Source organism: Canis lupus, chromosome 9 (genome assembly GCF_003254725.2).
Source record: "Canis lupus dingo isolate Sandy chromosome 9, ASM325472v2, whole genome shotgun sequence".
NCBI lineage: Eukaryota > Metazoa > Chordata > Mammalia > Carnivora > Canidae > Canis > Canis lupus.
Genome location: NC_064251.1, coordinates 58,082,192 through 58,109,801, shown reverse-complemented (window position 1 = coordinate 58,109,801; position 27,610 = coordinate 58,082,192). Strand labels below are relative to the sequence as shown.

The following is a 27,610-nucleotide window of genomic DNA, read 5'->3' as shown; positions in this document are numbered from 1 at the left end:
TTATTAAATTATGCTGGAAAATCCCTGGATAGTTGAACCTCCTCATTTTGATATAACTTAACTTGTTTTATTTTTAGTTACTGTCACCAACTTTAGGATATCACCAACAGTGAAGCAGTAAATGGAAAAATACAGAGCATCCTTTCCTTATTACACTTGATTCATTTATGAAATCCTGTATCTCAGTCTTGGTCATCATGCACACTTCAGTTTTCCATAGTTAGCCCCATTTTGCTTCCATAATCTTTTGCTATTTTCTCGTTAGCATTTCATATAGACTAGACTTTGCATTTCTACATAGATGCCACACAGCCGTTATTTTCATGAAACAACATGAAAACATATTGCATATTTCTAGTGCTCTCACTTTTGGACATTTTGCTTTTACTTGTTATTATATGGATTAGCTAATAATCATGATAGCTGATATGTAGTACAATACTTACCACATGCTAACTGCCAAGGTAAATGCTTTAAGTACCTGACGTCACTGGATCTCTAGAAAACCCCTGTTTGAAGATGGGTATTGTTATACCTGTCCCATATGAGGAAAATGGGACATGGCAACTACTGAGGGTTTGAAGAACTAATCCACGATCACACTTCTGGAAGTGGGGAAGTAACTAGAAGACACACCTAAGTCTGACTCCAGCCATACTGTTAATCACAGTGCCACCCTGTCCATCGCATGTGGTTAAGTGCCTTTTACAGATAGATTTTATATATTTATGCATCAGATGTTGTTGATAACAGTTCTATTGAGATATAACTCATATACCATTAATTTATCCATTTGAAGTGTACAATTCAGTGGTTTTTAGGGTATTCACAGAATTGTGTGACTACTACCACAATTAATTTTAGAACATTTCTTCATACACACACCCCCAAAAAACTTGTACCCATTAGCAGTCACTCCCCATTTCTCTCTGACCCTCACCTGTCCACCAACAGTGCACAAGGCTTCCAGTGTCTCCACATGTCCACCAACACATGTTGTTATTACTCTGGCCAACTTAGAGGACATGAAGTCTCTCGTGGTTTTGATCTGCATTTCCTGATGGTTAATGGTGTTGAGCATATTTTTGTGTGCTTGTTGGCCATTTTTATATCTCCTCTGGAGAAATGTCTTTTCTGATCCTTTGGCATTTTAAGTTAGATTGTCTTTTTATTATTGAGTTATAAATATTTTAACATATTCTAGATATAAGCCCTGTATCAATTATTCACAAAATTTTCTTTCTTTCTGTGGGTTTTCTTTTCCCTTTCTTGATGTCCTTTGAAATACATAAGGTTTTTATTTCGTTGGAGTTCCATTCATTTACTTTTTTCCCTTTGTTGCTTATGTTTTTGGTGTCATACCTAAGAAAGCATTGCTTTATCCAAGGTCACTAAGATGTATACCTGCGTTTTTTTTCTGAGGATTTTCTATTTTTCACTCTTACACTTATGCCTTTGATCCATTTTGAGTTAACATCTATGTATAGTATAAGATAGGGGTCTACCTTTATTCTTTTGCATGTTAATGTCATGTTGTTCCAGCACTATTTGTCGAAAAAGCTATTCTTTCCCCCATGGAATTGTCTCAGCATCCCTGTTGAAAATCAGTTGACCATAAATGTGAGTTTGTTTCTGGACTCTGAGCTCTCTTCCATTGATCTGTATATGTCTTTCCTCACACCAATACCACACTTTTTTTTTTAATAAAAATTTATTTTTTATTGGTGTTCAATTTGCCAACATACAGAATAACACCCAGTGCTCATCCCGTCACGTGCCCCCCTCAGTGCCCGTCACCCATTCACCTCCACCCCCCCACCTCCCCTTCCACTACCCCTAGTTCATTTCCCAGAGTTAGGAGTCTTCATGTTCTGTCTCCCTTTCTGATATTTCCTACCCATTTCTTCTCCCTTTTCTTCTATTCCCTTTCACTATTATTTATATTCCCCAAATGAATGAGACCATATGTTTGCCCTTCTCCGATTGACTTATTTCACTCAGCATAATACCCTCCAGTTCCATCCACGTTGAAGCAAATGGTGGAATACCACACAGTCTTGATGACAGTGGCTTTGTGGCAAGTTTTGAAACCAGGAAGTATGACTCTTTCACCCTCGTTCTTCCTTTTCAAGATTATTTTGGCTATTCTGGCTATTTTGGCTATTCCTTTGAATTCCCATATGAATTTTTAGGCTTAGTCTATTTCTCCAAAGAAGCTACCTGGGATTTTGATAGAAGTGGTGTTGAATCTATATAGCTCAGTTTGGGTACACATAGGTTCTGAATGATTTTCTTGTGATGAGTTTCCAAGTACTGGAGGCTCCTGGGTCTCGGGGACTCTACGGTCTCCTCCCGCCTTCTTCCACCTTCTTCTACAAGCATTTTCCTCGTCTTCAAGCACCCTATACTTTACGCAAACCAAGGCACTCACTGTGCGCTCTTCACACTTGTTTCTTTCCTGATGCTACTTATTTGCTTGATCGAAATGCTTGAAGGAAAGCTTCCACTCTGAGTGTCCACACCCCAAATCTTTCAAGGGTGAGCTTTCATTCTGCACCCCCTGTGTGAAACTATCTCTGATCCCTAGATGCCAGTTTCAAGCAAGCTCTTCTGCACAGTCAGTGAAGATTGATAAATGCCTTATGTAAACACCACAGGCTTTGCAAGAGACATGGTGGCTGACTCACATACTGGCCTTTCCCTCCAGGCACTTAGTTTGGTGGGTGACCTGAAAACAGGAAGTTGCATTACAATGTAATCAGATGGAGCTCTCCTCAGAGATCAGGGACCCTCTGCCTTCTTTGCTGCTTTTCATCACACCCGGCACAGCACACATTCAGTAGAGGGAGGGAGGGAAGTAAGCACTGCAGGTTAGAGTGCCCAGAAGCCAAAGGAAGTCATAGATTCTGTTTCTCACCTCATACTTCGACTCTGTCAGGACACACTGCGGCTCAGCAGAGGGTGAGTAGCACTTGGGCCCTGGAGTCAGACTCCCCTAATTCTGAGTTTGGCTTTGCCACTCACAGCTTTAGCACCCCAAGCAACTGACTTCATCTTTCTGGGTCTCAGTTTCCTTATCTGTAAAATGGGGGATTAGTATCTACCTCATAATGTTGCTTTTAGCTTGCATTATAGCATTTTACGTGTTTTCCACATATCTTCACTACTTAACCTTTTTCTTTGAGGGTGAGATCTGCATTTAATTCATTTTTGAGGCACCAGAGACACCTACTGTATGCAGTGCCTTGCTCAGAGGATGGGCTCCATAAAGATAAGCTTTATTACTCTCTGTTGCCAAATTAACTTCCAGAAGTACCAGTTCACAGTGCCACTAATGATACAGGCTTGTGCCTGTTTTCCACAGGCCTGCCAGCATAGGTTTTAAATTTTTATTCAGTTTTATTGTTCTAATTTTATTTAATTTTCATGTCATTTATTAGCAAGACTGAACATTTTCAAAAGTGTTTGCTTGCTGCTTTTGCTTATTCTTGTATGACTTGCCTGCTTAGGAACTAAAATTGCCTTGTAGACTTCTGTTAATTTCCCACTTCTCCTTCATGCTTTTCTTAGTTTCAAAATTTGCATTGGTGTTCATTTTTGACAACTAATTGACTTATAATATCTTTATATTGATATACTCTAGAGCCACAAGGGATTTCCCATTCTGCATTTCCTCTTAATTTGTTGAACCAGTTAAGTGAGGAGGCCAGGGCTGCATCATGCCTGGGCCTGTGGTCTAGTTGTGATGGGGCCCCAGTGATCCTAGGTAGGAAGCCTCTTCCCCATGACAGTTGCTGCCGGTGGACATTCTCAGGGCAGGACCTGGCGTCATCAAGAAGTGTCTCATTAACAAGGAGGGTGAGTTTAGGGGAGCCTGTTCATTTGGGTTTTATGGTCATTTCCTGGAGCCTTTCCCCAGGGCACAGGTGAGCCCAGGCTGACCAGATTAACCTGTGGTCAGCTCTGTGCAGTTTCAGTGCATTTAAGGCCCTGATTTCATAAAGTCAGCCAAAGAGATGAGACTCCTGTAATGAATTTAAAATAGTTTGTTGCTATCCACACAGTACTTAAAAACTGGAAGACTGTTTGTTTTAGTAAAGTGCTGTATCCTTTCTCTGTGTTCATTAGCATGACTGAACACATTTCTATTGACTCTGTATAATATGTTTACTTAAAATTAGGCCTTGTTTAAGCATGTGTAATTAGTGGCTCCATCTCTTACCCCGCATTGCTGTAGATGGAGGAATAGAGCAAAGAGCAGCATGGCAAAAGCAAGTAATATACCTGCATTTTCTCACCTTCACACTTTCCAAAGTCTGGAAAGTCTATTAGCTTGTCTTACCAGCTAATAGTTTTTGAAGGTGCAATGTTGGCATGGGTGTTTTCCCCCAGAATGCAATCCATGTCTCATAGGGTTCAATGTCTGGGGTCTGGCTTCAAGACATTATTACCCATAGCTCATAGATATGATCCCCTAGCCCTCAGTTTCCTTGCCTGGTTTGAAAAGAACCCACCAAGTTTCTGAGTTTCTGCCTGGCTCTTTAAAAAGCACCCTCCCCCCAGTCAACAATAAGAGAACACCACAGATGGGCATCTCCCTTTGGTCAAGCCAAGACCAATGGCATGACTGTTCTTCCCTGCCCCTTTGTTATCTGATTTGAGTGAACTTACTTCCTGCTCCAGAAGTGAAAGGTCTTGAAAGTCAATGCCAAACACTGCCATTAATTGTGTGCCGGAGGCTTACTGGTAATAATGATGATAAAAGCATTCATGGCTATGCTTTATTGAGCACTTACTGTGTGCCAGGCACTGGTCTAAGTGAAGCATGTAGTGTGTTATCACATTTCATCCGCCCAACATCCCTTTGGAATGGGGTTTCATTAACTTCCTTTTACAGATAATGAAACCTAGACTCAAAGAAATTAAGTCACTTGCCTTAGATCATAGAGCTGATGGCAGAGTTGGAATTTCAACCAGGCACATCTGACTCATGTATCTAGTGGCTGCAGTTGATTGAAATTCATACTTAAAAACCACAAATGAACAAACAAAAAACACCTGGTTGGTCACCATTGGAGATTGCTAGGTCACCATTGGAGATTGCTAGGGCCTTAAATGCACTTCTCTCATTGCTCTAAAACTTAATAAGAGCAAAGAATCACATATTTCTCTTTCCTATACCAAAGCTTTTTCAAGGAGACCAAGTAGTTGAAGAAGACAAGTTATTTTTTATGTAGAATTCCAGCTAATGAATACAGAAGGAATCCAGAACTAGAAATCACCATTTTGAAAACTTTTATGAGATTATGGATCTAGACAACAGTCATCGGGATAAAAACACTGCTCAAAGAATGGTTGTTGGGGACTTTAATCCAAGTACTCGACCAATACCACCGAACCCATGCAGGGTGGCACAGCTGGACTCCATGCCTCGTGACAGGATGCCATTGGACACATATGCACCACTTGTGAAGAGTTCCTACCTAACCAAAAAATAATCTAACCTGAATCTAATCAAGCCTTTTGCCCTAACTGCTACTTCACAGGAAATACAGGAGGATGACCCAATTTCACCAACTTAGCAGCAACCTAAAGGAAAGAGGAGGGAGGGGGAGCTTGTAACAGAATAAAAGGAGCTTAAGAGACCTAACAACCAGATTCAGTGCATAGACATCATTTGGATCTTGACCAGGCAAAGCAATAGTTAAATGGTAATTTTGAGACAATGGAGAAAGCTTGAATATAGACTATCTACTGACTGATACTAAGGAATCATTGTTCATTTTGTTAGATATGATAATAGCCTGCTGGTCATATTAAAACAAATTGTTTGCTATGGATGCCTACTGAGATATTGAGGGGTGACATGACATGGTATTGAGATTTGTTTTAAATCCTCCAGCAAAACTACAAGGAAGTGGGGGAAGGTGACAAAAGCAGCGTGTCCATTGTTGACAGTGTTGAAACTGGTTGACGGGAACAAGTGGATTCCCTCTGTTGTCCTCCCCACTTTGGGGAATGTTTGAAAAGTCCACATGGCAAAAAGTGTTAATACTCAGAGGTCTGTGCGTATGTCCCTGATGGCCTTAGCAGCAAGCAGATGGTGACTGTGGCATTTAAAAACCAGCCCTATGGGTTTATTCCAAGCTGCTTCTCCTTACAGAGATGTGTGTACCCCTGGGAGCCCTTCCTGGCAGGGGTGCCAGGAGGTCAGGTCCCAGATGCAGGGTAGGGTGACTGGTGTCCACTCTGCAGTCATGGCCTCTGCACTCTGTGGAGAGCAGGAGGGGTACAGCCCAGCGACTCAGATGGCCAGTCGCTTCTGCTGCTAGGAAGGGAATGTGACAGGAGACACAGCATTCAGAATAGAGATGTTGGCATCTGTGAAAGATTCATACCTTTTCTTGTCCTTTTCTTCAGAGGAAGTGGCTTTTAGAAAAAAGAGGCTGTGCATTAAATTTATCCCACGGGATTCAACTGAAGCTGCAATTTGTGACATTCGGATCATGGGGCGGACCAAGCAGGCCCCTCCTCAGTACACGTTTATTGGGTAAGTCTTAGTAACACAGATGTCATCTCTTCTCTCTGCTGAGAGAGCTCAGGTCACTCCTGGGGATGAAGTCCTTAGACTGGGTGACCTACAAGGCTCTTGGCCACCTGCCTCTCATCGCTGCCCTTCTGCTATGGTGTTGCCAGTCCAGACACGGAGTTCTTGACCTCTCCATGCCTTTGTTCATGCTGCTTGCTCCACCTAACAATCTTTCCTTCCTTTGTCCTTCTGTGTGTTCATCCTTAGGCTCCTCGGGGGCCTTTCCACATACCCAAAGGCCCAGACGTTCTCTCCTTTTTGACCACTCAGCCTCAACTCTCTGTATTGTTTGTTCACCCCACTAGAATTTGAGGAGCACCCATTTGTACCTCTGGGCCAGAGACTCAGAATATGGTGGTGAATGAGCAAGCAAAGACTGGCTCTTGTGGAGTTGGATTCTAACAGGGGAGACAAGCAACAAACAAGAAACAAATGAGTGAGACCATTTCAGTCAGTGGCAAAAATGAAACAGCAATGAATGGAGGCTACTTCAGCGAGGGTGTCAGTGGGGGCAGGTGACATGTGGCAGAGATACAAATGTCAAGAAGAAACCAGCCATGTAGAGATTTGAAGGGAGAACCTTCTAAGCTCAGGAGAAGAGCAAGTGTAAAGGTGGGATTGAGTGTGGTGTGTTCAGGAGCAGAAAGAAACTCAGTGTGGCTGACATGGGTGATCAAGGATGAGTTGGGCTTTGGAGTGAGCAGTTAGCAGGACCTCATACAACATGGCGGCAGTTTGGATTTTATTCCAAGCACGCTGGAGAGCCACTGGAGGGTCTGAGTCAGGAAGAAACATGAATATCACATGACTAGATGATAATTCCTTGTGCATTTCATTGGTCTGATATTCATCTTCCATAAGTAGAGGACAGCTGAGGGCTAGGCCCACTGTGTCTTGTTCACAGAGGCCCAACTCTGTAGCTGTCTTATAAATACGAAGTACAGGGAATGTCAGGATTTCACTCTGGACTCTTGCTTGTAAGTGGCAGGAAACCCAACCCAGGCTGGCTCAAGCAAAAGGAAGAATTTGTTGGGTGGCATAACAGCAGAGTTCAGGGGCAAGATGGCTTCAGGTGTGGCTCAAAGTAAGTGCTCAGGAGACATCACTAGGTTCTAGTTTCCCCGTTTACCTCCTTGCTCTGATTCTATGTGATGGATCCCATTCTTCCACATGTTCTCCCCTAGTGGACTAATGGTGGTGAAATTGCTCCACCTACTTTTCCTCCAAGTTCAATTTCTGAGGCAAAGAGCAAGTCTGTGTTCTTCATAATTCAAACAGGTTCTAGAATTCAGTCTCACTGTTCTTGATTGATCTCACTGGGGTCCTGTGGACCCTGAACGCATCACTGCTCCTTGGAAAGGTGTCATTGTCTGAGAAACCAGGCCTGAGCTGGAAATAGGATTGGCTCCATGGCTCCATTGGAACCAAGGGGCTAAGACTGAGGCACTGATTGCCCCCCAAATATGGAAGGAAGGCAGAGAGTCAGAAAGAGAGCTAAATGGATGCTGGATATCCAGAAGATAAAAGATATTCATTATATTCAGTCAACTGAAATTCAGATCTCTCAAGCTCATGAATCCCCTAGATGATTTTCAGCATCCCTCTCTCTCTGGCCAGCCCTGCAGATATCCTGCTCCTCCTCATGGGTCTCCATGGGTGTGTTCTCCTGCTTGGCTTTTGCAATGGCCTCTGGATCTGGGTTATGCTGTTTTGTTTCTTGTTCACCTGATCCCAGGTCTTCACTCTACAAACTGAGCCTTTCTCCTTGGGTCTCTCCCCGTGGGTGATGGCCCAGAGGTGTGTTTGCATGAAGCATCTGGGGAGCAGGTGTCACATAAACAGATGATTTGCATCCTGGTGCTTGATAGTTTGTTTAGACTCTTTGGCTGTGAAATCTGAATGTCTCAGGATTCTGGGATCATCCCCTTCCTACACACTCCAAAGTCTTGCAACATGGTTTAAACTAATTATATAAACAGGATTACAGGAAGAGGAAATAGTTAAGAGAATGACTGTACTTCAGGTACCTAGAAGCAGCCATTTACATAGAAATAGTAGAAACCAACAATTTAATAATGAATTTTTAAAGTCTAATTTCAGTTACTATATGTATTTTTAATTACAAGCTATCGTGCTTTAAGACACTCCATTTTTAACAATTTAAACAATTCTGAAGAATAGATGGTTACCACATATGTCTTGATAGTCAAAACTAGAATCTTTTTTTTTTTATATATCTTTTGAAAAGATTGCTAAGTAAAGCACATTTTGCATCATCTTAGGGCAAAAATTCCTTTCCAGAAGAAGACGATTCCAGTGTTATTTTTAAGGAAGGAAAAAAGAACAGTCTCCAGAACTCTGAGTCACCTTTTTCTTAAGAATGAGCACATATAGGGACACCTTGGTGGCTCAGTGGTTGAGCATCTGTCTTTGGCTCAGGTTGTGATCCCAGGGTCCTGGAATCGAGTCTAGCATCAGGCTCCCTGCATGGAGTCTGCTTCTCCCTCTGCCTGTGTCTCTGCCTCTCTCTGTGTGTGTCTCATGAAAAAAATAAATTTTTTTTTTTTTTAATGAGCACATACATTACTCTGCAAGAGTTCAGGGTTGTCCACTGGAAGAGCCAAATCTGAGTCTGAGAGCAGCCTCTCCCAGGTTGAGACCCTGTGGCCATGCTGAGGTGTGATGGAACAGAGAGTGAGGGGTATCAGCCCTCTGATGAGACATGATCATGGTTTAGGATAGTTCCTGAGAAGCTACCAAAAGTCTCCACTGAATAAATATGTCTTCATCATTTGATGAGATGCAGTTCTATGGGGCAGTTGAGACATTTCAAGTTGGATGTGGCTAAAATAATCCCATTCCAGTTCCTAAGACCAAACCTGTCTCATAAACACTCCTAATAGGGTGAGGTAAGTGTGCACATCAGGGAACAGGAGACCTGATGTGGCATCTGTTAAGCCCTTTTGTGACCACTCTTGGTTGTAGTGGCCTGTGGGGCACATGCCTCAGGCTTTGTGGTTCAAAGAGGTCTCCTCAGCTGCCCCCAAGAATGAAGCCAACTGCAGGTGACATCCAGGCAGTAGGAGCTTTATCCAGAAGTTGGGACATGTCCTTGAGCAGGGTGCAGCTAATTCCCCTAACAGGTAAAAACAAAACAAAACAAAACAAAACAAAAACAAAAACAGGCACATGGGGGTGCCTGGAGGGCTCAGTCGGTTAAGCATCTGCCTTCTGCTCAGGTCATGATCCTGGGGTCCTTGGATCAGCCCTGAGTTGGGCTCCCTGCTCAGCAGGGAGCCTTCTTCTCTTTCTCCCCCTGCCCCTTCCCTTCCCCACTCATGGGCTCTCATTCTATCTCTCTCTCTCTCTCTCTTCTGTCTCTCTCTCAAATCAATAAAATCTTAAAAAACAAAAACAAAAACAATACAGACACATGCATCCATTCACCCATTGTTTCCCCACCTGTCTCACCCTAACCATATAAAGTACTTGAAGTGGATTACTACATAATTACCCATAATGAAGTGGCAAAATAAAAAGAATTTTGAAGACTGAGTACCAAGGAAAATGTCCATAGTATACAGGAAGGCAGGCTCCAGGGTAGGTAAAGTGGCATATCAGAGAGCCTGCCTTGTTGGGGCAGCTGACTTCCCTTCAGGCTCTGAACCCTGATACCCAGAGCACCAAGGGAGGTGATGTAACTGATCTTGGTGGGCAAGAGTCGACTCCTTGGTGTTTGAGGCTCTGATTCTTTTGAATGAGTTGGTTTGCTTTATTGCTCAGGTAAATGCTTTGTTTTGAACCGCACCATGAATATTTCTCTTTTCTCCTATAGGGAACTGAACAGCATGGGGATCTGGTATCGAATGGGCAAAGTACCAAGGAATCATGACTCATCTCAACCCACAACACCTTCCCAGTCATCAGCTGCTTCCACCCCAGCCCCCAACCTCCCCAGGTGAGGCCTCGTCAGTGGTGTCTTGTGCTGCTATGCATGTCACAGTGATGTGGTCTTGAGTCTCACTGCAGAACATTTTAAAACACCCTCACCTCCTATCTACTGTAAACTGCAGAAGCAATACACCACTAGAGGAGATTTTTTGAAAATCCAATTAGAAATATTTGCATTACATGAATGTGAAGGCCATTCTGTATTCTGTCTTGTACATATTCTGCAGGCTCCAAAGACAGCAGAATATGCAACTTTAAATTGGCTTGCAATTTATTCTAAAGAGTTCATAGCTGCACACAAACACATGATTTGTAACCATGTGGTTGGGAACTCTGGCCATAAGAAGGTAGAGTTCCTTCTCTGCCTTGGTCAATAGCTCATTGGAGGGCTGGTAAGTAATTTTGTTCATTTTCATATCGTTTTTTTTTTTTTCCCAGGGAGCCACAGACCAAGAAATGGGTAGTTTGGGTTTGAGAGAATTGTGAGAAGGTTTTCAGGAGATGTTGGTTTCAGTAATTCCACAAAGAAATTTGGGTGAGCAAACTGGTCACTCTGCATCTGATTTCAGTTTTAATAGAGGTAGTAATGGTCTCTGCAAAAAAGCAGGTGATAAAAAGAATCTTTTCAAATTAAAAAAACCTCTTACCTCTCAGTACTTATCATGGTGAGCATTTCATAATGTCGGGAATTGTTGATTTCTTATGTTGTGCACCTGAAACTAATACAACATTATATGTCAACTATAGTTCAATAATAAAAAATATCCACTGCCTTACTAGTACTGAATTATTTGAGGGCAAGAAACAAACAACAATGAGGGATTAAATTTGAAAAATGGATTACAAAAGTAAATAAAACAAGAATTGGTAAGGCAGTGCTGTTTGAGGGCTGATATCACATACATGAGAATGAGTCTGAAAGCTTCCACATGGATAAAGAAAGATGAACAATGTCTGTCAGGAATAGACTGTGGAGCTCCTCCCGGGCACCAGGAAGTGTAGAGGAGAGGGTGGGGAAGCCACAGATTCTCTTCGGGCTGCTCCTCTAATTGAGGGTATGCCCCCACCTTAGAAGAGTGCCACTGTCGTGAGCCAGCAACTCAGAGGACTCTGTCCTCTGGGACAAACCCCATAAAGACAGTCTGGTCTTTCTCGTGACAGTTTCCACCAACCCAGAATGATACTTCAACTTGACTACCCTGAGTCTCCTGAAACTTGACAAGTAGTTGTTAGTCTCACTTTGGTAGGAAGAGCCACTGAGCTCCCCAGAGTCAGACTGAGCAGTGGAGTGTCTCCAGTTTCAGAGTACAAGGCTTGCCACTGCTCAACTCAGCATTTTCATGTTCCTTTCTCAATACCCAGGGCACCAGCACAGCTGCTGTCACTGTTAGCTGTGCTAGGGGTCAGCTCAGGCCTGTCACCTGTGCTTGGGCCAGCTCAAACCATAGCCCCAGAGTGGTCACAGCTGCTTCCCATTGACATCACATAGCCTGGAAGGGCCTAGATGTGGGCCCCACCTCCAGGCAGGTTATAACTTTGTGTTGGATAAAGAGCACTGATTCTCCCTGTTAAAGCAGGAAGAGCAACTTCCTCAGAAGCTTGCCAGTCAGCCAGAGGGCCCTAGAACGCAGGCCACAGGGAGCTGGGCAGAATGGAAGGTAGTGTGTCAGAACAAGGGGTTTATAAGGTTTATATATTTTATGCAAAACTTGTACAGTTTGTGGTTTACAATGGCTCCAAGGGAATTGGATCAGTTTTGCTTTACTTGCCAAATGAAACACATGTTAAAATTGTCCATATAAAATGTATTCCCACGTGACTGAGTTAAGTCCAACAGTATGCAGTAGGATCATCAAATGTCACACTAATGCTTCCCAGTAAACACCACTTGTCTGCCCCAAGCTCTCCTCTCCCATTACTGGGCAATAATTTCCAGGTGGCATGCACATCTCTGTGAGCCCTCCTAATGCCTTGGGGGAGGTTTGACGTCTTTGCTTTTTGTATTGTTTTCCTACTCAGTACCTTTGACTTTTAAAAATGAAGTGCTGATGTTTCACTCAATTTACACTGAAGGTTTATGAAATGATGAGCATCTTCTTTCTTGAAGCTTGAGGTCTGCCTTCTTTCCAGCAGAGGAATCGGAGCGCTTTCTCTCTGGTGGTGAGCTGCTTGTTATCCTGTGTGGGGGTCTGCAGTGGGCCCATAGGGTATAGGCTTCCAAATCCAGCCCCCAAGACCTCTTCTCTCCCCCATTCCTAAGTTTCAGATTTTAAGCTCAACTGGTTGTCTCTTCTGCCCTTCCTTTTTCATGTTTCTGTGCCTTTGCTCATGTGGACACCTGTGGAACAGTGTGTCAAATCACCTGCCTTAGATGTCAGCTCAAATGCCTCCTCTTCCAGGAAGCCTTCCCTGAACACCTTGGGGCTGGGTTTTCCTCTCTGAATGCTTCTTCCCAGCCATCATGCCTTCACCTTGGGTTTTGGTCACATCTTGAACTCCTTGAGGTCAGGAACCGTGTCCAGTTCCTGTTACCTCCTGAGCGCTCCATCCAGATCCAGGCATGCATTCAGTCTTGCAGCAAATGCTTCTCCAACAGCCTAGGACCCTCTGCTGCAGCCTCCCTGCCCCTGATGACTCATGAATCCCTAAGCACTCCTTGGGTCCTTCTCTGATTAGAGCATAAGCATTAGAAATACTTCCAAGTGTGGTCTTTTGTGTGGATGCAAGGATCCGGTGGCAAAGCAGGGGTTGGAGAGAGAGTATGGTGATGCAGTGCCCTCTACTGACCAGATTTGGAGGTGGCCAGGAGGACTGGCCTGCTTGTTCCGAGCAAGGGACTACAGGCCCCTTTCCCAGCATATCCCTCTGCAGATTGCAAGGGACCAACAGAAGGGCCAGCAGCAGACCTTGTTGCCTGCTTGAACTCAAGCTTTTGTCTCAAAAGTTAAAAACGTGTTCTGCCTCCATTTCTCATGTTGTCACTCATATTTCAAAGAATTCCATGCCATTTTTTGGAGAGCTGTTATCCCCAGCTTATTTCAGGCAAAAGGCTCAGTAGGTGGACTTTTTCAGAGTAGATAAGTCCTAGCAGAACTGCCCTCTCCTTTCAGAGGCAAGTGTCGGCCCTGGGAACAAGTGCTTTCTGCCTGTTTCCTTCCTCTCTTGCTGCAGAGAATGCCAGCTCTGGGGTTGTCCTTTCAGAATGGCCGGGCCCCTAGAGGGGTGAGGGAGCCCCTTTGGCTGTATCCAGGGAATCAAGCGAAATGTTTGATAAAGTTCGTGGCAAAAGGCAGGATGACCCATCTCGGCAGAGCTCTTCCTCATTCAATGATTCTTCACCTCACCTGCATACATCTCTGCACAACTTTCCTGACCACTTCCCAGTGAGAAGGGCATGCCACCTTTCTCCCTGGGTATCAGTGCTGCTCCACCCTCTACCTGTCTGCTTCATGCACCCTGATCAGCAAGGACTGGCCTTGGGGCTGAGGCATGGTCCCATCTCCCCATCTGTCTGACGAGCTGGCCTCAACTTGCAAGTCAGCCTGTTACATACAAGTGGTCAGTTGGTCGGCAGATCCAGGCTTTTCTGCTTCTCTTCCATGCTGCTGCCTTGGGGCAGAGTGTAGGTACAAGAAACATCTTCCCACTTCAACCAGAGCAGCCCCTGCTCCTCTCACACACCAGCTCTTAAAGGTGCTTCTGCTGCTGCTAGTTCCAAGGTTTGGAAAATATCTGGGAGGAAGGTGGATTCACAATTGATAGAGCACCGGTTGCCCCGGAGTATGGATAAATGAATGACTTCATGTCATCCCAGGAGGGGGCCCCTAGTGGACTGCTGCCCCCTGGCTTGCTGAACAGTGGAACCAGTGCCTTGATAAAGACATCAGAGGTACACTTATCAAATTTGCAGATGACACAGAGCCATTAGGGAGAGCTGATGTGCTGAATGACAGAATCAATACCCTGCATCTCCTCTACAGCTAGAACATCCTACTGGAACCAGGAGATGAAAGGTGATGGGTGGAAACAGACAGCACATCCCACCCCCCACCCCAGGTTAAAAAAAAAAATCAATTGCACAAGAACCGCAATGAGGAGACCTGCTAAGGCGGTGATTTGTGTGCAGTGACCAGGCTCGGCATGAACTGGGGTTGCGTGGAACTCAGCCCAGTTTGCCCAGCATGTCCAGGAGGTAGTGTCCCACACCTGTCAGGTTCATTGGGAGGGTCACGTCCACTGCCATGCACCACCTTGTAAAAGTTACCCAAATTAAGTACTGAATTTGGGTACGAGGAATTGCTGTTTTGACCTGAGGAGAGATAGGGCAGCTGGCTTCAGGTGTTTATATAGTCAAGCTGTAGAAGAGAAAGAAGTGTTTCCAGGTGGGGATGGGTCATTAGGCAGGTCATTATTATAGAAATTTTCAAACACAAAAATAAAATGGTGTAGTGAACCTCCATGTACCCACTACCCAGTTCCAACAACCATCAACATGTGCCAGTATTTCATAGCTGTCTTCCCACACATGCTTTATTTGTGAGCTGGGAGTATTTGAAAGCAAATCAAAGAAAACTGTAAATACCACTATATAGATCTAATAGATTTTTTAAAATATATGTGACCTTAATGCAATTTTCCTGGCCAACAAAATAAAGTTTTTATAAATCTAAAAAAAAAAAAAAAAAAAAAAAAAAAAAAGAAGACAAAAGAAGACAAAAATTAGATCAAATGGACGGAAGTTTTAAGATGCTAGATTTAGGCTTAACATGTTCCAAAAATTAAGAAAGAATTCCCCAAAGGCAAAAATCCCATGGCACTGAAGAAGCACACTCCAGAGGTTGTGTGCTCCCAACCTCCGGCAGCTTTCAAACAGTTGGATTTTTAGACCTGCAGGGGTTCTTTATAAGCCTTATTTAGGTTTGTCTTGTCCCCACCCTCAAAAATTCAGACTCCTGGGGTGCCTGGGTGGCTCAGTGGCTTAAATGTCTGAAACTTGACCTCAACTCAGGTCTTGATGTCAGGGTCATGGGTTCAAGCGCTACATGGGGCTCCACGCTGGGTGTGGAGCCTACTTGAGGAAAAAAAAAATTCAGACTCCGCAGACTTGCATGGTAGGTCCTGCAGACATCTTGCCAAGGGTGACTCTGAGAAGCTCCAGCCGGTGAGGAGGGTGCAGAGTTGGTGGGTGCTTGTCACCAGGGTCTGTGTGTGCAGCTTTCAGCACTTCCTCATCATCTGACTTGTGGCCACTGTCCCCTTCTGCTCATCAATGCTTGGTGTCTGGGAAGAGGCTCAGAGAGCTGCAGAGGGCAGTGTGGCCCCCTCCCTGGGGTGGGGTGCACAGAGGGCCCCCGGCTGTGCTGACCCCGTGTCTTGCATGTATTTTGCCCCTTTCAGAGTCCATGCAAAATAGGTAGTCTGGACTCCAGAGTTCTGGCATTTCTACCTTATGTGGACCCAGGGCTTGGGCTGTCCTAGAAAAGATGGGAGTGTGTGGTTCTAGTAGCTCCACTAGTAGCTCAGGCCTGCACGTTGGCATGAGTCTTGCACTCTGCACTTCTGAAGGAGAAGGTGCCACCTCAGGCTACGGGTATGTCCTATGATCCTGCTGGGGACATTGTCCCTCCCCCAGGAGAAAGTGCCCCACCCCATCCTCCCCTAAGTTGCATAGCACTCACCACTTTGCCAGCTCTTGAGTCCTGCCCCACAGCCTCCACCTGAGAAGTGCAGCCTCAGGGGAGCCTCTCCCAGGTACCAGGCGGGGCTGAGCCTCCCTTACAAGACACATGGCGCTGCCCTGAGTTGTTCCGGTAATCTTCTGGTGATTTGTCAGCTCCCAGTGAGTTGTCAGTCACAGGTTCCAAAGTATGTTTCTTAGTGACAGACATAATTGTTCTTAACTTTTTGCGTGGATGTTATCAATCTGTGACAGATACTCTGGGAAATGGGGCATTTTGATTGCAGAAGATCTGTCACATGCATTTAGTCTTTCTCTCAGGGACACCAGGATTCAGTCACAACTTTTGCATGTCGATGTCAGGTTTTGAGAACATAGATCCTTGCTGACCTCAAAAACCGTTCCGTCACTCCAATCCTGGGGCTGTCATCTGAAAGGTTAATGGCTCTTCCTAAAGGAGAGAGACAATCACACTGCGAGGATCTGGAATTCAGGCTGTGCATGCCCAGGCTCGCCACCCCCCCCCCACCCCTATCACAGCCATTGTCATCAGAAACCCATGAGCCGCTGTACTATGTGTCCCTGCCAGCCTCCCTGACCCCACCTTCCTGGGGACGTGGGATCAACTCCGCCACTTGATCAACCCACAGAATAAGCCAGCAACTGGGAGGGAGCCTCCGAGCACTGACTGGCATCCTGTTGGCTAAGCCCCTGTCAGCGTTCAGTGAAAAGATGGGCTTTGTGCTGCAGAGGACATGTGTCACCTGCCCTGTTGTTGCAGGACTTGAATCGGAGGCCCGGGATGGCACCCACCAGGGAGGCCAGGTTTTCCCTGTTGAGGAGAGGTGGAAAGCTTGGCACTGGAGACCTTGCTGGTCTGGAGGCTCGGCCGGTTTTCCTGTCTTACAGGTTTCATGGAGGAGGAGAAGCCTTAGCCTAGGGGAGTGAAGGGGATTCCAGAGTTGAAAGCTCTTCTCTTTAAAGTTCCTCATTTATGAGAAGGATTGTCCTGCAACAAGGTGAGATTAGAAGCCAAGAGCCGATTCCAGGGATTTCATTTCCTCCCCCATAGTAGTAAACACTGTGTGACCTGGATTCCGTGCTCACTCCCATATGAATGAGAGACAGTTTTGGGGTATGGGAGCTCCAGGGGAACCCTCTGCTGTGGCCCACTGACAGAGGGCTTGGGGCTGGCTCTTCCTGCAAGGGCCTTCAGACCCTTGCCCCTCCACACGACATGCCCAGGCCCAACTGTGGGTCTGGCTTCCCTTGGGATCATTAGACTTTCTTTTCCTTCACACGAAAACCACACATATTGTTTATTTAGCTTTGAAGATGGGATACACATTTTCATATCCTTCCTTGCTGTGTCACCCCTTTGAAGATGAAGACTTAATGCAGATGTTTTTCACACAGCCCAAGCACCAACACTGTACACTTGAGTTCCCTTCTCTTTTCCATTGGCACTTTCAATCCAGTGCATTCACAAGTGCCAGCAGCCAGGGGTGTCTCTGAGAAGGGCTGTCCATGGGGTCAGACCTGAACACTGATTTAAGTCAAAGTTAGACTTGAGGTTGAACTTCCTGGGGCTGAGGCTTTATTTCAGTAGCTCACCTTTACATTCTTTGCCAAGAACATTAAAGCCCTAGGTTGACTGCTGTCCTGTTGGGGTTTCCAGATTTGCACATGTTCTTTTTTCTTTCTGGAACCTTTGCTGGCTTCCTATTATCTGACTTACCTCCCACATCATCTTGCATTAATCAGATGATTCTCCTCTTGACTCCTGAGGACAGGATCCATCTCTGCTGTGGCCATTGCTATGTATCTCGGCCCGTGCCTGCCCCTGTCCTCCAGGAAGGGGCAGACCAGACTCCAGAAATCAGAGTTTTGGTCCTATCCACCTTCCGGCCTGGGGTAGCCTTCAACCCTTCTAGAAAGCCCGGCCTAGGCTGTTTTCTCCCTTCCCCTCCTCCGGCTGCTCCCATCAGACAATTTGGCATTTCACATTTTCCTGTCATTGTTACATGTATTTATGTTTGGTCTTATGAATAGGTTTGCTGGCTTATTGATGACAGGGATTCTCCTTTTCCTTTCTGTCCTTTAAAGTTTCAGAAAAAGGCTAGTCACACAGAAATACAGATGATAACATCGTGCTCCCGTGTATGGAAACTTAGTATGAAACTTACTTTCAACTGTGTCCTCTCTCTTAATTCTGCAATTAAGGCTTAACATGTTCCAAAAATTTGCAAGTTTCAGTGGAGTGACCTTTGAACACCGGGTGCCTGGCACATGGGAAGTACTTGGAATATCTGTTGAATATATAAAGTGAACTGCTTTAGAGACAAAGAACCAGATATTCATATACTTCTCAATCCCTCTGTCCATCTATTCTGCCAGAAAGATAGCCAGCCAGTAGAGACTTACATTATACCTGCTAAGTGTCCAGCACTTTCCAGTGATTTACAAATAAGAGCTCATTTAATCCTCATAATAGCTCTGTAAGTAGGCCACTATCATCACATCCACTTTAAAATGAGGAAACTAAAAAAAAAAAAAAAAAATAAATAAAATAAAATGAGGAAACTGAGACCAAGGAGGTTAAATCCTTTCCCAAGGTTACACAGCTACTGAGTGAGGATTTGAACCCCCCCACGGCTGCCTGTGGCTTACAGACTGGGCCCTGATGCTCCCGGCCACAGGGTCCCTAGCTGTGAAGCAGCCACCCAGGTGTCCCAGCTGTCTTCACACTCAGCCTCTCCAGGCTCCTGAGCAGCAGCTGGGAGCCAAGGACTTCCCGGCGTGTGCAGGTGTGGGTGGAGGAGCCCATAGTCTTCTCTAGCCTCCTCTGGTTGGAAGCTGCCCATGCTGTCTGCATTGACACCCTTTTAGGAGACGTGTGAACGCTGGCCAGGGCCCAGCCCACCAGGGCAATAGAGAGTGGCTGAGGAGAACTTGTGGAGGCCATACACGACAGGGTCCTGGTGGCACAGCTCCCTCGAATGGTTTCAGAGCCCTCGATGAAGCAGGGTTACAAGCAGTTTGATCCTGGCGATCATGGGAGCGGTGTGAAGGAGACCTCCTGGGGAGGATTCTCAGAATATCTTTAAAATGCTTGTGTCACAGAGCTGTGACTGCGTTTGCAACAGGATCCCACCTCGCTTGTGGTGTCAGAATAATTTTGAAGGGAAAATTTCATTAGAATGCAGTTTGGTGTTGTTGGATATGAATGATGAGTTTAGGCTGAGCAATACACTTTTTGATATTAATTTTTAATATGGCTTCTTGGGAAGTCAGAGCTTCTATTTAATGAAGAATTGACTACTAGTCAATACAGCTTCCACCTCAGAGCTGGCCTTCCTGGCTTTCACTTTTACACATCAGGTTTTGATGAGGTATTTGCTCGTAAACGTGGTATCTTTGTAATTTCTGTGACTCTGTGAGTGTCTTATTTTTCTCAGTGGTTATGACGGTGATGTGTGCTTTTGTTGTTGTCCTGGAAGCAGGGTTGTAAATGTGAAATGATCTCCCGTGCCTGGTCCGCGAGCACGCGCGGGCTCTTTATACAGGTTTAAGCTCCGGGGTTTGGAGAAAGGCCTTTTTTCAGTATTATGAAAATAGTTTTCCATGTGTCAGAACAGATTTATCAGTTCACTTTAGGGTCGGTTTTGTGAACCAGGCCATTTAGAGGAGGATATTTTACCTTTTATCAGAGTGGAAGCTGACAGTCTATTTGCAGGTAGCTCCGTGGAATATTTCACCTGGATCTCTCAGTGTAAATCTAGCCACTGAACAAAGTAAAAATAGGTGTTAAGTGAAATTTCCCATTTTACCCACCCACTCCCATCCCAGTGCTATTCTATTTCAAGGCAGGGTTTCAATTATTAATTTGGATATTTAATAAAAATCCTTTGCTTGCAGTAACTTTTAAAAGGCCCCTAGAATTTTATTTGGGTTGGGTTTTTGCCTGTGGGTAGGGTAACATTCAACTTGAATATCTTTCTTGAGCAGATGTTTTGTTTCCAGTTGAATAATAATGTTAATAATTATTAGAATAAATAAAATTATTATCATCATTTCAGCTACAGTTTTTTTTTAGTGTCTTGTGCCAGGCATTGTACAAACACTTTATAGATATCGTTTTCATCTTTATAATCATGCAATGAGGTGCATAATGGGAATGAGCAAAGCCTTTAAGGAATGGGCAAGCTGCATCGGGAAGAGGTGGCGGCTGACCCAAGGGCAGAGCATCAGGACTCAGAGGAGCCAGGGCTGGAGCCTGGTTCCACCATCCATCCCTGCCTGAATTTTAGGTCTTCACCTCAGTGTCCCCTGCAGCCTCACCAGGCACCAAACGTTAGCCATAAGCCATTCCAGACCATGGTCTGCATTGCACCTCCTTATTAGTCATTGCTTTATTTTGCTAAACAAATTGTTTTCCACAGCTTCTGAGATTGAGCAAGAAGAAGAATGCGCCTTTGATTCTTTGTTAGAGTTTGTTGTTTTCTGCTCGGACTGTTCCCTGCCCACCCTGCACTCTCACGCACGTAGCCTTTTATGGATCTGAGTTTGGCAGTCTCCCTGCTCTTGAATTTTGGAAAAGCGGATATTTTAGTAGGCTGGAAGAAGATGAAAAGCTAGAAGTGCCCATATGTTCCTCGTTTTTAAAAGTAGGGTCAGTGAGGTTTAGAGACTCTTTAAATATTTCAGTTTATAAGATTAGACTAGATCAACTGGAATGGAAGTGCAGTGCCCTGGGTCCCAGACTTCGCTTTTTTCTTCATTTCTTTTATATGGGAGGTAGGTGTTTTGGCGTTGCAGGGTTCAAGTGTAATAAAACTTAAGTGTAGTGAATAAATACCATGATTTGGAGTGTTGCTGCAGCTATGAAGCTAGTCTCCTTTCTTTTTCTTTCTTTCTTTCCTTTTCTTTTTTTAAAGTAATCCATGACTTGAAAAATAACCGATTGGTTAACTGAAAACTCCAAAGCTTTAAAGTATAGTCTTTGGCATTTTTCTACAGAAGCATTTTCTTCATTCAGTTAAATCTTCACGGGTTGAGATTAAGCATCCATCCTCAATTGTCTGTTTGAGTACTTTGAAATTGTACATAATCGTGCATTTTGTTAAAACGATGCCAACCTTTGCACTCATTTTCTCTTGGATTAGGATTGGGAAATGGTGCTGGTTTGTCTCCATCCCACAATATTTGCAGAAGCTGGGAATCTGAGCAACTGCCTATCCCAACCCCAAGTTTCCAATGAGGGGCCCTTGGAGGTGACTCAATGCCATGCACGTGGAGAGAGGCAGGGCTGGGACCAGGTGTCACCTCCAGCTATGGTGCACCTAGCATCTTACACTTCCTACGGTGTGTGGGACAGACAACGTTTTGCTGCCCTTGCTTACCCCACATGAGGTCCTGGGAGACTCCCGGGACAGGGAGGGCTGTGGTCGCCAGCATACCTAAACAGGAGGGACCTGGACCTTCATTGTTTTCTGCAGCCCCGCCCTCCTCCACATAGAGTAAGTGGGAACTCTGTGTTCCCCAGCATTTCCTGTCATGTTCATTCACTCTTCATACCTCTTCGATTCTAAATTTCAGGAGTAATTTGTCACTTTAGAGGAGGGAGTCATTAATAACCATTATTTAGAACTGTCGAGCCTTCCTCTCTGTGTGTGAGTGTCTGAGTTAAGCATCCAAAAAATTGGCCTTGTTGGTGGCAAACAGGGCCTCCGTATTGACAGATCCTGGGCCGCCCCACCCCCACTGGCCTTTCTCACGTTCTAGTTATTCCAAGTCTGTCTTTAATCACCGAGAGGGTGGCGGCCGAATGGTTAAAGCACGTCCTCCTGGAATTCATTAATATTATTACCAAAGACCATGTTGTAAATTGTTGATTTTTTTTAACTGCTTGGAAAAAATTTCTCCTTAACTGTTTCATTTTCATGTGCTTTTAAAAAAGAAAAAAAGGAAGAAAAGATTTTTCTCATCAAATATTTGAAACAAAATAGTTGAGAAACCCTGACTTCATATCTCACTGGGTGTGGGCTCTGAGTGGTTGTCCTAAAAGAAACTTCAGTAGCATCTCAGTCCCCCTCAGGCCGTGGGATGGGGGCTGGGAAGAACCCCTAAACCTGCTGAAGGTGGTTGAAAGGATTGGCATTCAATGTATGTTAATGCACATTGTTATTCTTTAACATTAAAATTCCACTAAAGTAGTAATAATTACTGTTAATATCTTTCAGTGGAAACTTACAGTAAAGGAGCAATGGTAGAAACAGTATTTAAGGGAGAGCTGCCGGCGTGATAAGAATGCAAATAAGTGTTATTAGCCTAATGATTTTGCCGTCGCCATGGTTGTGCGGCAGCCAGTGTTGTGAATATGTCATCCGGCACCCGTGAATTTGGAAAGTGTGTCAAAACACAACTTCAATTAGTTTGCTCTAATTATGGCTCTGGAGAGTTTGTAACTACATCACTCCTCATTAAAAGAGATTTTCTTATATGGATTAATGTAATATACAAAGGAAAGTTTCAAAGTTCCCGACGCCGTTTGCTCCCACAGTGAGCAGCCTCGGAGCGGGGCTGATGGATTCTGGGTCTGCTGCCGCAGGCCTGAAGGAGGCAGGGGGCCAAGTGGGGGACGCGAGGGGCTGAGGCCAAAGGGGGCCGTGCTGGCGCTGCCCAGAGCCCATCATCCCTCCATCCGGTAATCGGCCTCCTGCTAAAGCGGCCATCGCAGATGGAGTGCTGACAACTTCCACAGGAGGGTAAATGAACCCATCTCAAGCCTTTAACAGAAAACTGCTAATCCGAACTTATGGGGATGTCCCTCATCCAAAGCACCTGTGGAGTCTGGAAGCAGAAAGAGCTCAGGACCTACCATGGCCGCGTGCAATGTGGGAAGCCAGCTTTTGGTCCTGTCCTAGGGGCCTTGGGAGAGATTTCATGAAAAAAACTTATTTTGGGTCCTGCAGGATCACATGACATCTATGAAATGTCAAAAGTTTTGTCATACAGTGAAAGTGAGTACTTTAAGGGAATGCTATCTCTTGTCTAAACCGATAGATAGTTACAAATGCTGTTGCTGAGGGGCACCTGGGCAGCTCAGTTGGTTAAGCGTTCAACTCTTGATTTCAGCTGAGGTTGTGATTTCGGGATCGTGAGATGGAGCTCCGCAGTCAGGCGCCACTCTGGGTGTGGAGTCTGCTGGAGATTCTCCATCCCGCCCCTCCCACCCCTGCTCATATTCTCTCTCTCTCAAATAATAAAATCTTTTTTAAAAATGCAATTGTTGGGATCCCTGGGTGGCGCAGCGGTTTGGCGCCTGCCTTTGGCCCAGGGCGCGATCCTGGAGATCCGGGATCGAATCCCACATCGGGCTCCCGGTGCATGGAGCCTGCTTCTCCCTCTGCCTGTCTCTGCGCCTCTCTCTCTCTCTGTGACTATCATAAATAAATAAAATTTAAAAAAAAATGCAATTGTTGAGCTGTTGGCATTTTGAAAGAAGAAAAATCCACATTTTCTAATGCTGTTACTGACTTCCCTCCCCTTGAACACCAGCAGGGCTCTGCAGTGCCCACCTCTACGAGGCTCCCCTAAGGCCTCAAGTCCACTGTACCAGGCTGAAAGTTTCCTTGAGCTTTGCTGCCCCTCATCACGCCCTCTTCTCCTGAGCAGCTGGCCACAGTATCCTTGGTATTCCCCAGTTTGAGGAGCTCAATGGCACATTTTAAATCCAAGAGTTAAATTTTACAGTGCTTGTTGAGTGTACCTGGAGTTTGGGTTCAACCCTCCCCCACCCCTAATTCCTATATACAATACAGGATATCCAAAATACAGCTTTGAATATTTTTTTTTCAGTATAATGAGTAACTTAGCCTTTTTAATTTTTTTAAGATTTTATTATTTATTCATGAGAGGCACAGAAGCAGAGACACAGGCAGAAAGGAGAAGCAGTGTCCCTGTGGGGAACCTGATGTGGGACTTGATTCCAGGATGCTGGGATCACGACCTGAGTCAAAGGCAGACACTCATCCACTGAGCCACCCAGATGTCCCTAACTTGGCCTTCTTTATACCATTCACAAGCAGTGTTCTCTTGAGTGTGTTATATCACTACTCTGAGTCCCAGTTTCCTCTTCAGTAAAGGGGAGATAAACATATCTCCCTTGCAGATTATTCTGAGAAATAAACAGAGGACACTTGAAAGTGCCACAACAGACACACCGTGGACACTCGTGTGTGGATTCTTTGTCCAGGATTTAGTTGAGTCCAGTCTGAGCCCAAGCAGTACATTCCAATAGAGACCTCTCTATTGCCACCACTTGGCTCCTTCCTGCCCCAGCTGTAGCTTCAATCACAACCCACCCCCCCTACCCCAGCCCACCAGTTCTCACAGAGCCAGACAGTGGGCGCAGGGGCCCCGCAGAGCTGGGGCGGGATTGTTGTTCTCACAGGTGAGCAGCTGGTGAGGGGTTAAGATAGTAATTGTGTAAGTCTTCCAGGCTTTCTCCCAGTTCTGCGATAATTTGATGAAGAACTTCACCCTAATTAAATATTCAAATTAGGAATAAGTGTCAATATGGCTTCCCATTGCCTGGAATGATGATTAATTGTATTCAAAACTCTAGTGGCCCACTGTAATCTAAACTGAACTGTTGTTCTTGATTATTTCTGTACCACACTTGCCATGTTTTTGTTTTAAGATTTAAACTAGTAATTGATTTGCCATATGCTGTTGAGCTGCACATACTTTAAAGCTGTGCGTTTAGGAACTTGGGGAGTTTGGAATTTTGATTTCCTTAGTCTTCCAGTGGCAGTTTTCTTGTCCAGTGCAGAGTGATTTGGTTGGGAGGGGGTGGTGTCTATTTTGCCCAGGAGGAAAACTCATTATGTAGTCAAGTTGGTATGCTGAAACTGTATTGATCACGGCAAATGGGTTGCTTGAATGGAAAATGAACAAGTCTGCATTTACATTTAGCTTGTGCTTTGCATTATCTTGGCAATGCAACATGTTCTAGTGGAAAAAGCATCAACTCAAATCCTAGCTTGGACAGTTTCTTTAGCTGTATGACCTTGGGCAAATCCTCTAACCTCTCTGAACCCCCTTTCCCCTGATCAATAGAATAACACCTTGCTGGGCTGGGCTGCTTAGAGATGAGTATGAATCATGAGGAATAGTTCAGGTGCTCAGTAAGTGGTAATTGTCATAGTAATAGATGATTATGGGAACAGGGCCTTCAGTGCTAGCTACATGCCCCACCCCATCCCCCACCTCCTGACCGTCTGAATCAGAAAAGATCTCCCACTTCTCTGACTGTGGGAGCCTCCCTTGCTGTCTCTTACTCTGTAATCTCTCCTAGCTCAAATTATTATTTCATTGCTTGGGCCTCTTCTGCACCCCCTGCAGTCTTTCCTCTTGGCAGATGGGACCACAGCTTCCATGGCCCTGGACTGGCCACTTTCTAGGGTTTGATGAAGCACCTGGTGCATGGTAGGCACTCAACAGATGTTTGTTGTTTTCTTTTGTTTTTTGTCATTGGTTTAAAATGGAAACCTATAACCTTATTTATATAACTTATATTTAGCGCTTTTTACTTTATGATCTAGGTAATATATGTGTTTCAATTTGCTTGTAGATAAATCCCTAGAGAGGACAGATAGAAGTCTCCTTTGGCTCTTTTTTTGTTTTCTTTTTTTGTTGTTGTTTTTTTGTTTTGTTTTGTTTTCATTTTTTAAAAAACTTTCTTCTCTTAGAGCAGTTTTCAGTTCACTATAAAATTGAGAGGGAGGTACAGAGATTTTATATATCCTCTACCCTCCCATAAGCATAGCCTCCCTGTTCTCAAGATGACTCACCAGAGTGGTACTTTTTTTTTTTTGTAATCAGGAATGAAACTACATTGACATTCATAATCACTCAAGTCCATAGTTTACCTCGGAGCTCACGCTTGGTGTTGTACATTGTGTGAGTTTGGACAAATGTATGATGACATATGTCCATCATTATAAAAATCACACAGAATTTTTACACTGCCCTAAAAATCCTCTGTGTCCTGCCCATTTGCCTCTCCCCCAGCCCCTGGCAACCACTGGTCTTTTTACTGTCTTCACAGTTTTGCATTTTCCAGAATGTCCTACGTTGGAATCCTACAGTATGGAGCCTTTTCAGATTAGCATCTTTCACTTGGTAATATGCATTTATCATTTGGGTTTTTAAATGATCTCAGTGCCAAATCCTGTACTTGGCATGTGGTGGGAACTCAGTTAAAAACTGGTGGACTGAATCAGTCACAACATAGGGTTATCATAGCCTTGTGTGCCTGCTGATACCACAATCCATCTGCCCTTGGATGGCATCAATTCATTGGGTATATTTGAAATTGAGTTTCAAGTCTGGGCATAGAAAGTTTATGAAATAGTGAATATCACTGTAAAGGAAATGGGTCTGTTTCAGGTTTTACAAAACCTTACTTGACTTCACTGGTATCAATCACAAAACAAAACAAAAATGTCTCATCAGACCAGGAAGAATGGTAGTAAACTTTGCACATGGTAATTTCTTTCCAAGATTTGCTCATTTAAAATCAATGAGAAAAGAAAAATCCCTATGCCAAAAATTATTTGATTTTTAGGGCCTAAGGTCTTTAAAATAACTGACTTAGGTTTTAGTAGAATGCAGTTACAAGAAAAATTTGCAACATTATCTCACATTATCTCTGAGTCTTCACAGATCTGAATCATAACTCAGAACTCAGTTTGGAAGTGCAGGGGACCTGGAGCTGGAATCCTTTCTGTGAAGTCTTTGAGGACGATGATGGTGCTGGTCAGGCCTTCCAGCTGAAAATGATTCATTTTAATTACCATCCAGGGCAATCCAATACCTGAGCATATGGTCCTTAAGAAATAAGCTTGCCCAAACTGTCAGCAAGTGTGGGCAATGGTCAGGGACCTCATTCTGACACCGTTGACCAGCCTTGGAGAGCGGATGCTCTAGAAGTGCTTATTAAAATGCCAGCAGGTGCGGCAAGGGTCCCCTTTCCTGTGACTCCCTCACCCTGCTTGTGCCAGGTGTTTTATAAGAGCCTTTTTCTTCATTAAATGGCATTCATTAAGCACGTCCTTACACCTGGCACAGAAGCTGTGTGTCACAGATGACTTCTTCCCAATGGTGTTTTGAGGAATAAAGTGGAGTTTCACGTAGCCGTTGGCTGTGTTCTTTCCCCCACCTGACCACCTTCACTCAGTGATGGTGGCTTTTGCATATTTTATTCCTCCACCACCACCACCGCTGCTTCCCATTTCTGTTACTTTTTTTTGCATGTTACCTCTGGTCCTTGTCCACCAGCAGACAGATTGTCTAGAAAACAAGATGCTCCTGTAGCACCAAGTGCT

At 44.6% G+C, this 27,610-nt stretch overlaps 1 protein-coding gene across 6 annotated transcripts in view; it reads left to right on the top strand.

Moving 5' to 3' along the window:
* Positions 1–27,610, top strand: part of MVB12B (multivesicular body subunit 12B) — a 187,080-nt gene that overhangs the window by 64,709 nt on the left and 94,761 nt on the right. For all 6 annotated transcript variants that reach the window (XM_025475170.2, XM_025475166.3, XM_025475165.3 and 3 more), the window contains 2 exons: positions 6,421–6,550; positions 10,425–10,547. In XM_025475170.2, the coding sequence (XP_025330955.1) occupies positions 6,421–6,550; positions 10,425–10,547 (253 nt within the window). The remainder of the gene's footprint in view (positions 1–6,420; positions 6,551–10,424; positions 10,548–27,610) is intronic.